The sequence below is a fragment of the Montipora foliosa genome, chromosome 12 (assembly GCF_036669935.1).
Source record: "Montipora foliosa isolate CH-2021 chromosome 12, ASM3666993v2, whole genome shotgun sequence".
NCBI classification, from domain to species: Eukaryota; Metazoa; Cnidaria; class Anthozoa; order Scleractinia; family Acroporidae; genus Montipora; species Montipora foliosa.
In genome coordinates, this window is record NC_090880.1 from 3781758 (window position 1) to 3798427 (window position 16670).

Below are 16670 nucleotides of genomic sequence, written 5' to 3' on the forward strand. Positions count from 1 at the left end.
TACACCTCGCAGAATGAAATGTGTTCAACACGGGATGATTGACCATGATATCCTCCCGGTCCTCAGCACGGGGATGAAAAATCCGTGCAAATACTTTGCAAAGTTTCATTCAACATTTTCTGAGCATCACTACGATTGACTAGCGGTGATTGAGTATTTGGCGCTCACTCGAACGTCTCACGTTTAACACTTTTCCCCCGGCGTCATAAGTTCAGTGCAAAACAGGCAACTAAACAACGAACCTCTCTTTTTATTCGCAAACAGCCTGGTCTTTGTACTGTATTCCAACTATAAGAAAGAATTTTTTCGTTCCATAAAATTCTCAAAATTTCCCCCAATAGCGAAATTCCACAGAAAAAACAAGTCTCGATGAAAGTGTCACGTTAAGCTTCCAAAATTTATGGTTGGATTTTCATGCGCGATCTTCTTTCTCCAGTCAACTAAGGCTCGTTTTAAACGTCGCATTTCACATGTGCCGAATCTAATGCAAATGAGCGAAAACAATAGATTTTTCTCATTTGCATTAGAATCGGCACATGTGAAATGCGACGTTTAAAACGGGCCTAAAATGAATCATCTCGGGATGAAACTTATCCCACAGCATTCGCTGTCTTGACCGTCCCTCCCTGAGTATCCATTGACCTCAAACAAAATGTAACCCCATCCCCTCCCACGAGTTGAGTTTGACATGGGTGCGCTCTCTCCGAATATTCAAATCTCGCGCTGCTGTGACAATCGGCAATTTTGAATTTCCCTAATGAATTAATGAGTCTTTATTTAGGTGCTAAAGCTATTGCTTCAAAACTTCCTTTTAAAGCAATGCAGCTCACTGCTCCGCCGCCTGTGCTACAGTGTGTGATTTTATAACTCATTGAATTCCTTTCCAATGAAAGGCACTCTAACTGCCACTACGGACCATAACTCTATGTCCACTGTAAAGAAGTTAAAATGTAACAAGGTCTAACAACACTGGCATTCAACATTTCCATTTGGTGATTGGTGTTGGGTAACAAGAATGAATAGAAGAAAATAAGGAGTTTATCCGGGTCATCAGCCGTTCGTTGGGATGGGGATGTTAACCACATTCTCATGCAAAACGGTTGGAAATCGACCCTACAGTAGTTCAACGAATGACCATAGTTTCCACTCTTCAAATCAACGGCCCTCGGGAGTTCCCTTTTACTCAGTTATTTGCACAGAATAAACTCTTAACTCCTTCACGCACTGCCTTCATTCTCCACAAATAAAGAGCCGGGTTAAGAGAAGGCGATAAGAAGCAAATCGATGAATTAACATGAGACACCGCAAATACTTCCAGGCAAGTAGCGTTCTCTTTCAACAACAAGAAAAACGCCATCCCAACAACCGCTGGAAGTAAAGTGATGGAAAATAAAGCAAAAATGTATAAGATTGATTTGACAGATTCCTTGTACTTCACTAGGTTTATTGCTGGTTGTCCAGAGTGTTGAAAAGATGATTGGTTCCCTTGAACTTGTTGCTGGTGCTGGCGAATTATTCGATATACTTTGCAATAAGCAAATATTGTAATCAAGTAGCTCAGAAGCACAACCACAACATTGACAATAGTTAAAGACACATTTACCCTTCTATGCCTCAAATAGTGAAGAGAATTCGGAACTACAATTGAAGCTGGGACGACTAGTAACAAAACGACTATGAAGCAACGGCGACGAGGTGTCATCAAGGACCGTCTTGTCATGTGCAGCCAGCGTTCAATGGACAATAGTGTCATAAGGAGAATTTCGACAGTGACCAAGAACATGGCGGTCATGAACCCAATGTTACTCATGATTGAAGCAACTGAGTGTTTTTTTTCAGCGTCTAATACACCTGGATTGTCATCAAACAACAAGAAAAAAAGAATTCCCAGGAATGGTTGAACGATGAGTCCCGCGCAAAAATCACTGAACGCCAAGCCACTGAGAAGAATGTGAAACCACGTCCTCTCGAATGTCCTTTTCCAAATCGCAACGAAAATCAATGCATTTCCCACCACTGCTACGGGGGATAAAACCAGGGAAACGACGCTACTTGCAAAAATTACCGAGCGATAAGTCGTGTACTTTATATCGGCCGCTTCAGCTACACAACAACTAAGGTCACGGTGGTATTTGCCAAAACCAAAACATGCTGTTCTGTTAAACATGGCTTCACCCAATGCTAGGTCACGCTTGCCAATCACTTACTTAAAAGCACTTTTGCTCTTTTGCATTCAAGAGACATGATTCCTTTCCCTTTGCGTCCAAGCAGGGTAAATTGTTAACGAAACCTGGCAGCGGAGTTTTACCTCCCAACAGTTGGAATGAGTATTGCTGAGCAAGCAGCAAGCAGCAATGTCTTTAGAATGGAGTTCCCAGTGACCAAAGGGCACATTATATTTGTTCTTTTTGAGTTTGTAAATACAGTTTATTAATTTATTTAGGACAACACCTACTGATTTTATTTGATCGTATTTTTAAATACGGGCTTTAATTATATATTTCAATTACAATTTTCTTGTAGAATTTCGTACCACTCGCGCAAAGTAATGAGTTATTAAAGAAGGTACTCAGTCATCATGTGTCAGGAGAGGGGCTTAATTGAATCATTGAGTATAAGTTTACTGAAAGGTTCATTGTTGAAAAACAATTAAGCGCAAGGTCCACAGAGTTAATAATCTTGCCTTATTGTTTGCTTGTTCCAAAGAAAAAGCCCCATGTTTTGGAGTTGAAAATCAACATCATGCACTTGTTGTGTACTTTATTACATTCAGCTTACCATGTAGATAATTTTTTTATTAAAATTTTTTATCATATTCAAAAGACATCCTTTACGCCAATAACAGAAAAATAAGACATTTCGCAACAGGATACTGTGTCTTTAGAATAAGATGAGTTTGCGGATCATCAACAATTGAATAAAAAATGTTTTACGTTATTTTAACCCACTTTTCTCCTTAAGTCAAGACACTCAACTCTCTTTCTAGGGCCGTGACGATTTCAAGAAGAACTGTAATTTCACTAAACACATAAGGCGCTGTTTCACTATGCAATTCATCTTCGTGCTACATGCCTCGCAACGCCACATCTGCAAACATTCTCACATTAAGAAACAAGTTGTTTTACAGGTGTTACACTGAGAAACGTTTCGTTCAACTTGTCTCGTTTCGTTGATCACATGAAGTTAAAGTAACATTAGAGACCTTAACATACCCCGAAATCGGTGGACGGGTAACGGGTAGTGCCATGTTTTTTTTAATTTTGCGATGACGAAACCGATCTTAACCGGTGGACCCAGCCCTTTTTCCGGGGCAGACACCAGTTTACCCGTAGAGGAATTACGAGTAGCTACAGAGAAGACATGGTGGATAAACGAATAAGTTTTATGACGTTTAAAATACAAATATTCGTAAGGAAGGATTTTGGATATATTTGGTAGACTTTATTAACAATTCAGTAAACCTATTTCTGAGGAAAAGGAGCAAACCTTGCCGCCATCTTTGCAAACAATCGTTGCCAATCCCTGTGCGTTCACTTTACGGGTACACTACCCGTACCCGTATACGTATATCTTAAGGTCTCTATTATTATTGGCTGCCGGTGCGGCAAACCGTTGCGACTCTCAAGTTCACAGGACAGATGTTACGTTGAGCAATGCTTAAAAATTCGTTGCCGCAACCCTTGCGGAAAGTAGAACTCAATTCTACTTTCCGCAACTCTTCCTGCAACTGGTCTCGCGACGTTTTTGGCCGTTGCAAGGTATGTTACATTGGGCAATGATTCGTAGTCAAAAAACAAAATAATAATGCAAGGCTGGTTGGCTGGAAATTTCCGGATACGGCTACCGAATTCGCCGGATACGTGTGGACGCAAGTCGTATTCGAAGAAAAGGTAATGGCCGGATACAAAAATTTTCGGATACGTGTGGACGCGGGAGCCTTAAAGGTGCCTGCAGCACAGTCTAGAAAGCATGACAGACCACAACACTTGGCCTCGTACATTTCGCAAACAAAACCTCTTCAGGGTCACACGCAAGAACTGTGAGAATCGCATTCAACACAGGACAAAAACTCTACCTTTCTTTAACATCTCAGAAACACGTAAGACACATATCTGCATCCTTATAACTGGCAAAATTTGGCCAAAAAATTATGAACTACATCACTGTATATCTTTATTACATACTCTTTGACATTCTGTAAGTGAGAAAACAAACTGCTAAATACAGGACACAATTCGCAAGTAAGAACAGCAACTTTAAGAATTTCAAATCATAGACAATTCTCTTAACTTGCGTTTGTCACTTACTGTTTGTTAATTTAATAGGCTTTCTTTTCCTTGCAAAAACTTCGTTTTCCTCTCTCGGAATAATCGGTGACTGGCATCAAGTATAGCGGTTTTAACATATATACTTGTATGCTTTCCTCGGAACCTTTTTCTAAGTACCAGGACGATCTAACGTAAATCTTTTTTTGACCTCCTTCTCTGGATTGTTACTTTATGTCAGCAAAAAAAAAACAAAAAAACATGAAACTACTGAACACAGTCCAAAACAACTTTTTGACAGGCCAGTTCATAAAATTTCGCATTTGACCTCGCCTTCTTACAGAGGCTAATGCTGTGTTTGATGATCTCAATGATCTCATGAAATGACCATCACGGCTTGTCCAAGCGAAATGACACCTTCTTTGTCCCCTTCCAAGGTAACGTGATTCCCAAAGAGCGGGGACAACTGTCTTGGGTCGCGACCTTCTGGAAGCCTTATCCTGAAAGCACAGAAGAAAATTCTTAACACAGTAAACAAAACGGCGACCCCAAAATCAACAACCGATCATTTCCCTTTAACCAATTAGCTACAATTTTATTTATTGCCAACTAAAAATCCTTTCATCTTTCGTAGACATTTTCCACCTTTTCCTTGCAATTTCGCTTTAACCCTTTTACCATTGACTACAATGCGCATGCGTTTTGCTCAGAACACGAGCTCAACTCGTTCTGGCAACTCGTTCCACGACGAGATTTCCTCCAAAACTCGAAGTGCGAGGAACGAGTTTTTGAAAGGTAAAGTTTATCTTTTGTAGCGGGTTATCTCTGCCATAGGTGTATCCCATAAGCACTTAAACTCTTCATCGAAGGCCTAGGATGGTATTTTTGGGCATTTTTTTGTTTTGAATAGCACATTAATCCTCCTTCCTTTCTGCCAACATCGTGTCAAAATTTTAAACATGAGAAGCTCTCGTGATGTCGTACTCGTATGTCCTGATTACACGTTTTTTACAAGAAGGACAACGAGTACGAGTACGAGATGGACTCGTTCTCGTACTCGTTGTCAATGCTAACACTCTCTAATGGCATTTATGGCAGTGAAAGGGTTAATGGGGACATGTTGTGGTTTTTGAGCGAACCTACAAGCAATTGCAAAAAGAGTTGAGAACCCACTGTTAATAACCGTAAAATGCGTGTCATTCAAGTCAGCGCATCCCCAACCCCCTTCCCCTCCCCCCCCCAAGCAAAGTTGTTCCCATTTCCACTCAAACTAGAGGGTACCAACATTGAAAAAGGAGGTGGGGAGGGAGGGGCGTTCAGCCTTTTCTTATGAACTGGAAGAGGGGTTTTAGGAAGAAGAGGTGAATTTTCGATTCAGTGTCTCAACCTTTTTGCAATTGCTTGTAGATTTTGTTAAATGAGCTTTAAACAGTTGACATAACAGTGATATGGCGCACGACCCAGAAAATATCAGGTCGTGAAACGACGTCACAAATTTTTTCGCAACGCATAATTTTTTTTTTTAAGAAGGAAAGCACGACGTTTGTGATGTATAAATCATGCCTTTCACTATATCAGGCGTAGACAAATGGCTACAACTTTCGTTTACTTCGCGTCAAGTTCACCCCGCTTGTACAGCATTTCTTAACTTGAACAAAAAAGAAAGGAAACGGGAAGGAAAGCACCAGAAATGGAAGGGATGGTCTCGAAGCGTCGGTATTTACACCTAGAGTGCTAAAAAAGTTTCACCCCAGTTCTGTGAAAGTATGCTAATATTTTAATCACCTTCTCAAAGTTGTCAAAGGTTCCTCTCCGTCTTTCATGCCAAGTAGGGGATCAACTGTTACAACTTGACACCTGTGAATGATCCGTTGACTGTTTCACTGATGGCTGATAAGGATAAGCAGCCTGAATGAATGACTGTCTGATGGTTCGGGTTAGCTGGTTGACCAACAGACTAGCTAATTGACAGACACGCTCGCTAACTTCTGACTGGCTGACTAAGTGACACACTAACTTACGGCATGACTGGCTGCCTGGCTAACTTTTCTTTTAAATTCGTTCAATAAGTAACTAACCGACGAACACCCGATACTTCACCGACAGTTAAGCGACTGAAAACCAACAGTTTACCAACTGACGGCACATAAAAAGCCAACTGTCGGCCGGCTGTTGGTAAACATTTTCCGCAAAGGTTTCAGTCGATTGTTGGCCGATGGTGTCAGCTGTTTTTCGGTAGACAGTCTACTATTTATCTTTAATTTATTCGAATATAGGGGAGGCGCGGACCTAGCCTAACGGCTAGGGCGCTAGACTCCGGATCGAACGAGCCTCTCTTCACCCAGGCGTGTAAATGGGTACCGGCAATTTAATTCTGGGGGTAACCCTGTAATGGACTAGCATCCCATCCAGGGGGGAGTAGAAATACTCCCAGTCACTTCATCATCTACCGTAACCGGAGATAAGCGCCGGCCTGATGGGCCACTAGGCTCGTAGCATACTTTACCTTTAATCGAATATGTACTTCAAAATAACAACCTTACTCAGAAATTTGCTACAAAACACCACAATTAAGACGTTCCACAAATATTGAAAGCTCGATTTAAAATTTTTCCTTTGTCCTTGTTTGGGCCTTATTTCCATTGCTAGGGCTGCCCTTCTGATAGATTACATGGGAATAAAGAGTCAAGCAACAGAAACAAAGAGCTCATTGATCGTGGAATCAATTTTTAGCTCATTTTTTTGGGCTTTTTTAATATCAAGGATCTTTCCCATACACCTTGCGGTGCCTATTGTCCAGAATAACGCTTAAAGAAAATCAGCATTCCTTGAGATATCATCTCTGACAGTTTTTGTGTGTGTCGATTTTACAAAAAAAAAACAAAAAAACAAAAAACAAAACAAAACGAGGAGTAAAGATGGAATTTACGTTCAGGTATTAAAACCTTTTTTCTCTACATTTTCTTATGGACGCTTGTTATTGCGCATACGTTCTGCGCATCTCGAGATACTCGAGTTTCCTATGAGGGGAGCTTATTAAGGGATATTTTGCGCGATACAAAACTATGCAGAGAAAGCAGAACTCAGCAAGTGCTCTAGGTATCCAAAAAGAAACTTGGGGTAACCATGAAATTTTCAGTGATAATTAACCTTAAATTTGGAAAAGAACGCCATACATTGCTAGCTTGTAATATAAAGCTTTTTATAAATATTGGTGATTAATGATATTTGAAAAATGCGTGGTTATACCCCCAATTTTCTTTTTGGATTTCAATAACACTTGTTAAGATCTGCTTTTCCCGCATATTCAGTTAACAGCGCAAAATACCTTTGAATTAGTAGGCACCGTCCTTAAGTGGACAAATATAAATGCTAATTATGACTATGGATGCACCACTTAAAGTAAAGTAAATGAACGTACAGTGGCCAAAACGTCTTTTTCCACTTTCAACCGTTAACGTTTACTGTTAATGTTGAAAAAAAGAAAAAAAATAACTTGAGGTTTCAGCTTGGCTAGTGCCAGAATAAGTCTTTTTAAGACCTAACTAGAAACCGTTTTAATAATAAGGATAAATCGCTTTTTGTTCAGAACAGAGGAATTAATTTTTGAAAAAAATTAGGATCGCGGGCCTTACCTTCCACACCGTTTCAGAAATCTAAATTTTATGTCGCCTATTTGAATTATGTTCCTTGCCCATTCATCCTGCAAAAAACGGGAAAAAATGTCATAATCTACTCATTTCTTCATTAGCATCACTAAAATCTTAGGCAGCTTGATTTAGAGGCTCAAAGATTATGGGCTCCACACACTTTTAGGACCAGTTAAAGGGCTTTTCCAAGATTTAAGAATTCCTTTTTTATCAGTTCAAGTCCTCCAAGAAAATGAATAATAAAATTATTCATTAATATTTGTTGAGAAATTTGTGATTCAGCTGCATAAATGCATTTACCTTTCAACAAGTTTGGCAAGAATATTTTGATTTATTTACAAGAATATTGGCATTCACTACCGAGAAGTTTGGTAGAGGTACATGCAAAAACATCTACATCTACATGTTCCAGCACTCGGCAAAGTCCCTTTTTTACTTATGGCTGTTTCTGCTTAGGTGGCCTCATACACCGTAAGCCTTTTTAGAGACATCACTGCCAAGTCGGCCACTTCTGCTGGAGAGAACAGGACAGCTACAACACAGGGGACGTCATCCCCTACTCTTCTTGAACAGTGTATGGGTTCTTTAAAGTCCCACAGGGAACTTATGAACACAGAAGATGTAAATTTTGTGAGACTGGGCCTACCGTTTTTTGTCCTTATCCGAAAAGACTTGAAAGTCTAACCATTTGCAGATCAAATTACAAAGGCAGCACTTTCTCCTCAGTTATTTTAAGACCCTGAGTGTTGATCTGGCCGGGGTTTGAGCCCACAACCTCCCACATGACAGCCTGATGCTCAACCAAAGTAAAAAGTCTCTGCTTACGAGCCAGAAGACTCATCAGGCCGGCACTTATCTCCGGTTTCATTAGCATGAAGCTACTAGAAGTATTTCTACTCCCCCCTGGATGGGATGCTAGTCCATCACAGAGTTACCCCCAGCATTTTGCTGGTACCCATTTTATACACCTGGGGGAGAGAGGCACCGTGAGAGTAAAGTGTCTTGCCCAAGAACACAACACAATGTCCCCTGCCAGGACTCGAACCCGGACCACTTGATCCGGAGTCGAGAACTCTAACCATGATGCCACTGCGCCTCCCACAACCAAAGTGCAGGCCATGATAATAATTTGCCTTCAAATAAGTCTTATGCCTGGTTTCCATATGACCGCAACGATCACTGCGATCGCCGAACAAAGTGTTTGAACAGTGATCAGAGTGATCATGTGGAAACGAATTGGTCTCCCACCGTTGCGATTGTAGCGACTGCAATCACTGAGATCAAAGTTTTTCAAATGGAAACCCTTCTCCAGCGATCGTGACGATTGTAGCAATAGAAAGATATCCCAGGGAACTTTGAAATCGATCATTTTATACCACACAATACTTTGTTATAAAGTTCCTCTCTCATCTGAAATATCTCTTGAATCCAAAACCTATGTTTCCGTTTTCCCCTGCGCTTTCTTCGTTTTCTTCGGCGAATCATGGAGAGAAAGAGAAAATAACAAGACTCAAACAAGGGTGGTTTGTTCACTGCCACCATTGTGGATTGAATTTGGCACCAAAATTTATGAAAAAATCATCCTATTGCAACTTTGACCAAAAAGTTTCATTTGGGCAAATTATGTTCAGTCCACCCCCCCCCCCATCCCAAACAAAAATTTTCCTGTATGCCAATGAATATACTAATAACACCCTGAGAAGGTGAAGTGTTTCCATTTATGTTGCAGCCCTGTGGGAAACTAGTCTCCCACGCAGCTGTTCTTTGTGTGCAAAAACTTGGTAAATTAGCCACCGTACAGAGACTCAAAAAGCTGACAACATATCGAGCGTTAGCCCTTTGTTGGATTTGCTCTGACGAAGGGCTAACGCTCGAAACGTCAGCTTTTTGAATCTCTCTATGGTGGCCAATTTACATTATCAACTCCGTTCATAAAACCAAATTTTTGTATACTACTTCCCCACCGACGCAGCACCACAGTTTCTTTAGAAACTACCCCCTTCATTCATTTTCTGTTCTTTGTGTGGTCAAGCAATGCTCCTTCCCACAATGCTCCTCCCCCCTGTGGGGAGGAGCGTTGGGTGACCACACAAAGAATGGCTGCGTAGAAGACTAGTGGGAAACCAGTATTTTAAATACACCGTTAAAATTTATATGTATGCAAACTGTGTACACTCCAATGCATCTAACTTCAAGGTATGGTGTATTGCATTGCCAACAGCTGTCAAAAAAAATAAAATATACCTCTTCAAATGCCTTTGGACCACTGATAATAATATTAGGACGGAATCGAGCCATGGAGATTGGCTTGGGCAGTTCACCATTCAGGGCATCCAATGATGCATCAGTGGTAATGAGATACGGAGCAAAATCACTGAATGATACCTGATAAAAAGGTAGAAAAGACAGGTAAGAAATGATCATGATGTTGCTTTTAGATGTGCCGGGATAATTTTTCACTGGCAAGTTCAAGTGAACTTTGAAGCATTTTATGACAGACTCAGCCAAACATGAAGTAAAGCACTAAACTGTTGCTAAAATGTGTACTGTTGACAATCACGTATTTCACTGTTCCCTCTCTAAAACAGAACACATACAGTATGTAACCAGTGTATTCAGGCATGCTTTCCAGCACAAGTTCATCACTAAATGATGGCTTTTTCAGTCGCCCTTTTACTTGTTGCCTCAATATTAACTTATCATCTTTTCCAGGGGCAAATCACACAATTTACCATCAACAGTTGCATTTCTCACACAACTTCTTTAGCAGAAGTCCTTACAGAGCCACTTACATTCACAACTCACAAAATCTGAGTTAGGACAATCTGCAAGTGGCATAAAACTAAGGTGCAATGCAATTAAAAAGATAAAACAAGCTATTCTTGGGTAGATTGTACATTTTGTAAATCTTGTAGTTGTTTTTACAGTAAAAAAGTGCTGTTATCGTCATTTCACCTCTAGGTATGTTCTAGGAACCCTGTATTGTAAAATAAAGTACAATACAGTACCATATCACCAGGCTGAGCAACATTGCCCCACTTTTGATCCTCTTCTATTACTCTTGTCTTGCTAAGCTGGTAAATTTTACAGCCTGGTTTTTCCAAATAAGTTGAGATCCACGCAGCAGCTTCATCTCCAACATAACGACCTTCACCATAACTGGTTTTGACCCTGTAAAAATAGGTTAACAACATGTACACTCAATAAAGTAGTTTTCTTATTATTAGTAGTTTTACTACTAATAATAAGAAAATAATTATTAATATATAGATTTAGCCAAGCCTAAAGGCAGAGCTCCCAGATATTTATTTGAGTATTCAATCCAATTAAAATCCAGTACCTGGTCAGAGGTCAACTTAAAAAAAAAAAAAACAAGTGACCTAGATGAGCTGTAAACTTGAGCCCGCGATATGGTCATGAGATACTGATCACACTGGCATACATGGAGGAGTAGACGGTCGTACTGTCGCATGGTGACCAAGACCAAACTTCTTGCAGATGGGCTACCATATTTTCTTACCCATGGTGCTCAGGATGCGTGCCCTTGGGCACATGGACCTTCATGATTATTAAAATGTAGCTCACTTAAGTGTTGTTAAGTTTCATTGGTTGAATTGCACTTTTTGCAACAAGTGTGATGTAGAAGGGGGATTATATAACTTAATTAGAAAAAGAAAAGAAGTACTTTATCTTCTTGAATTCTTCCTTGTCTGGTTGCACGTCAACTTTGAGAGTGGCCATCCCAGGTGCATCAAGACAAAGGTATTTGTCATCTTCAAAGGAAGGAACAACCAGAGCTAATTTGGGGTCTTTACGCTGAGTAAGGTAAACATCATCTTCACCTAAAATGATCCAGCGCCTTCAAAATAATGACACAAACAAAGATGATTAGTAAATCACAGGCATCAAAGCCACATCAAACAAGAAACATACCAGGACAAGGCTGTTGCCTAACAGGAGCCCGGTAGCCTGGGGCTCCCAAAGAATAGCTCTGGGCGCCTTAATTTTTCACAGCAACACCTTTCACTTCATATGTTGGGCTCCTAAGTTCTCAGCGTTTAGCTCTGAGGGCTCCTTTAAAATTTTCTTGGGCAGCAGCCTTGCAGGAGAACTTGCTCTGAGTGACAAAGATGACACACATTGCACAACTGCAGGCTGTCAAAGACATTCCTCTGTTGAACTGTCTTAAAGTGGCCCTTATTGAGATAAATCTCTTCACTCAAAGGAGGCATGATTTCACAGAGCCATTGAATTACTGGATTACTGGTAAATCTGAACAATGGTGGGTAAGGCTTTAAAATACCTGAGGAGAAAGTAACTACACCCACAATTGGTTAGACTGAGATGCATATTGTGAAGTGAAGTGCGGGCTGTAGACAAAAGGGAGAAGTGAGTTCACACTTATGTGGACAATTTAAGCAATTGTCTCTTATAGTAGATGCCTGAAAACAGGGTTCACACAGATTTTTGGTTGCAAAATTAAAGACTTTTTCCAAACTTTTTCCAAAATGCTTATTTCTTTTTCCAGACCCAAGTTTAGTATGTATAGTTTGTCCCATGATGCACTGTGAACATACAGTAACCACGATACAAATGATGCTGGCATAAGAGAGATATGAGACTTCTTGGACTTCAATTGAATGTTTTCGCCATAGACAAAATGTTAAATAAGACTTGACTACCTGAAAAAATTCACTTAGCAATAAAGCACTTGTTTCAGTTTTCAAAACAAAAAATTCTCCAGACTTTTTGCCATTTTTCCAGACTTTTTCCAGGTCTGGAAAACTGGTTTGCAAATTTCCAGACTTTTTCAAGAATTCAAGACTTTGTACGAACCCTGTGAAAAATTCAAGTGGCTCCAATGGGATTCGAACTCATGACCTCTGCGATGCTGGTGCAACGCTCTATACGAACTGAGCTATGAAGCCAAACAGTTGGGAGCAGGTCAATTTGTTGGGCTCATTTGTTCCCATGAAGGACTCAATGAATGAAAGACTTAAATGTATACCGGTATTTTGAGGATCACTTCTCCGTTTCGTCTACAAGCCACAATTCAAAATATATGTTTGAGTCTTTCATCCATTGAGTCCTTCATGAGAACTAACGCACCCAACAAATTGACCTGCTCCCAAATGTGTATCTTCATAGATGGAGCATTACACCAGTATTGCTTCTCCATAAAGTACAAAATTAATTAGTTTAAAGAGATCAAACACCTCTGAGCTGACAGCCGTAGACAAACAAACCATGAAAACAACAACCAACGATTTAACTCACCAACTAAAACTGAAATTACATGCACAGTAATCTCTTTCACAACATTTTCCGTTTGACTGACAATCTTTATTCCCTCTTCAGTTTAGAACAAGTTTAGAACAAAAGCCAAAATTACTAATAAAAAAGTCAAGCTAAAGCGTAGTCAATTGCTTACGCGACTGCAACTTCACAGTCAAACAAAGCAGCTCAAGACTGGACATCCATTTCACACAAAAAGCCTTTAAATCGAAAGGTAATGATGAATTCAGTTCCAAAATAAGCAACCGTAGCAAGACACAAAACCGTGTGACAAACAAGACAAACGATTGTCATGACTCGATTGTTGGAGATTTTGCCGAAAAGCACAGGTTTGAGCTTACCTGCCCAAAAAGAACATACAGTTGTGAACTGTCCCAAACAAATCACAATTGCATTCATAATTGCAGATAAATGTACTGCAATCTAATATACATTTATATGGCGCCAAGAGTTTAGCTATAATGTGTCTGATGAATAGACAATGATGACAAAAAAATATGCCAATGATGTCTGCTGTAAGCTTGAATGGCGACGTGGTGTGTGATTATTGAAATATGCCAGAATCTCTGTCAAACATTTTCAGGCTGACCTTCTTCATTTTTCAGTGAGTTTTACAAAATACCGGTATGTGAAGCAGTGAAGCATGCATTAAGAAGGGAAACATCTCCTAAAAGCTAACCATTGTAAATAAGTGTCTTGTCTCTTGCTCTATTTCTCTCAGCACTACGGTATTCTTCATTGAAATTTTCTCTTCTTCTCTTTCCTCAGCTTCTTTTGAGGCTTTCTTCTTTTAAATTTGTCAACTTTTGTCGCCTCTTCTCTTGTGCTCTTTCCTGCTCTTTATACCGTTGCTTGTCACTAATATGATTTCCCCCCAGAGTAACGCGGGTTGCCAAATGCCACACGATTTCCCACCAAGGAGAGTTGCCTGAACACTCCTGTCCCCAGAGGCTGTCTTGCCTTCCCACCTCCACCCTGACAGTCTGTATACATAGGCATACGCTGATGCCATCATCAAAATTTCTTGCATGGATACATTTCCCAAAAAATCTTACCATGGTGCTCCACTGGCGCACTTTGCGCGCTTGAGCTCCGCCATTAATTCAAACAAAAATAGGCTAGATTGCAGAATACCCGTCCCACATAATATCTAACTTAAAAACTGCTCCCACAGTGCCTAAGTCGTGTTGTAACACTGCAACCACAGTCCTACAGCCCTGTAGTTGTCAGTCATTGAAATGATAATCAGTCATGTTGCAATGCTGTGTAAAGAAGAAAGCACTAAGTTGTTTACTGACAAAGCCTAAGCGTTCGTTTCAGTGATTAGGCCTAAGCATTCATTTTGCAGTTCAGTCAACTAGACTTTTCACGAGATCGTGTGAAGATTACTGATTAAGACTAGGCACTTGTTTCAGCGATTAGGCCTAAGCCTTCTCATAACATTTTAGCTTTCATTTTGTGGTTCGGTTAACTACACTTTTCAAGAGATCGTCTTGCCCTTGACTCACTCAGACTTCATTATTTTACGACTACGGCACTGCGACACAAGTCGTTCAACTACAGTGTAACTCAGACTTCATTAATCATCGGCTGCGGCACTGTGGTAGCAGTCGTTCACTTAACTTAATTGCATAATTTTCTTTGGTCACTGCGGAACTGCAGGAGCAAGAGATTTGTGCCATTCAAAGTGGGCCGGGTATTCTGCAATCGCTCCACCATAGAGCATGGACAAGATAATCTAATGTTGATTAAAGGATTTCATAACGGGGTATTGAATTTTGTGGATTAATTTTCACGAAAAATTCTTTTTGCGGGATTTTAATTTCGCGATCTTTTGAAAAATCGGGAAAATCAAGACAATTAATAAACACTTAATGACTGGTCCCGAGGGAAACAGTTCATTTTGTTTCCCGAGAATCTCAATGTTTCCCCGAGGCGCAGCCGAGGGAAACATTGAAATTCGAGGGAAACAAAATGAACTGTTTCCCGAGGGACCAGTCATTAAGTGATTTGTTATATAGGGAAACAAATGGGTCAAACATTTTGAAAGAAGAGGGAAGATTCCAGCGACAACATCAGGCCACCTTCAACTGCACGCTCTGATCACGTGCAACAGCGGTCAACATTTCGCGGGTAACAGTGAACTGTTCCCCGTTTGACGTCATAGTTTTCGCAATGTTGCCCGCTCATGGCATTTGGCGGTAAACAGTTTCATTGTTAAATGTCATGTGACCATGAACTAGCCAATGAATGGGCGCGCTGTAGCGGGAAAAACTCCAGCTATATAACAAGGTTAATTATTATATCTCTCAGATAGTACGCACGCTGTAATTGGCTAAATTAGCGGGCCGTATTCTACAGTACGGCCCGCTGTACAGCCCGCTAAATTTAAAATTTTGACAAAACATCATATAGCGAGTTTTTCATGTCATTTCTGTTGCATAAACTTGTACTGAAAACTGTTTGAATCTTGCAAGCAACTATTTCAAACTTAACAGCCAAGAAGATTTAGTTTTTTGGATTTTGGCACAGCATTCTTCGTGGCAGTTGAACCTTCCGCTTCACTTTGTCTAGTTTCCTTGCCCGCGCGCCGGTTAACCTCAGAGATATACTAAATATCTTACTAACCTCGTTTTCTCGGTCCGTACTGTAAGTTATGGATCCTCGTTTTTTCCCGTTGATTTATGGCCCGCGCGCTTCGCGCTTGGGCCATAAATCAACGGGAAAAAACTCGGTCCGTAACTTACAGTACGGACCTCGAACTCGGTTAGTAAGAGGTATATACGTCCCGCGAAAATATAAGATACTTTATACAAACCCTGGAATACCTGTGGTTCAATAAGAAACGCTCAAGCCAAAAACACACTAACCAACGTACAAAGCCTACGATCCTAAAACTAATCTTCAACGGAACGCTAACACGTTGCCAAAACAGCTAATGCCGTTCGCGTAACGTCTCGTCTGCGAAACGGCTGGTTGCCAAAGACACTTGAATTATTTGCCACAAACCGCCAAATATTGATTGATCTCTTCACGCATTCTGTGTCGCTTTCACAGTCATGGGACGTAACTTTCGAAGATCACCACTAAATACGCTGAAATCATCTTATCAATAGTTTACTGTTCTTACCGATCATATTCCATGCCTTCCTTGAAGCATTTTGCTTCTGTTAATTGTATTCCCTTGCACGCTTTGACAGGGTAAATCCAAAGTTCACGAACGCGTCCAACTTCCGTGTAAGAACCTTTTTTCTCTCTCCTTTGCCACCATAATGTTCCTATGCCTGCTAAAGTGACTATGGGCAAACCAATCAGAAGATATCTTGAGTAAGACGAACTCATACTTGCTTCTTACGTAATTAATAAGTAAATATAAAAGCCGCCTCGGCTGCGTCTCTTGATGATAGAGTTACGTCATGTAACACTTACATAAAATGCGCCACGGCTGCGTGGAAAAAAA

The 16670-nt window shown here is 40.4% G+C and overlaps 1 protein-coding gene across 1 annotated transcript; it reads right to left on the minus strand.

Moving 5' to 3' along the window:
• Positions 1-4160: 4160 nt before the first annotated feature.
• On the minus strand, positions 4161-16606 carry LOC137979758 (mitochondrial amidoxime-reducing component 1-like). Its single transcript, XM_068827102.1, has 7 exons — positions 16341-16606; positions 11601-11774; positions 10924-11086; positions 10160-10300; positions 7901-7968; positions 6051-6122; positions 4161-4765 (listed from the first exon to the last, which is right to left on the minus strand). The coding sequence occupies exons 1-7, from the start codon at positions 16550-16552 to the stop codon at positions 4642-4644; spliced, it is 954 nt and encodes a 317-aa protein (XP_068683203.1). The 5' UTR covers positions 16553-16606; the 3' UTR covers positions 4161-4641.
• Positions 16607-16670: the final 64 nt, after the last annotated feature.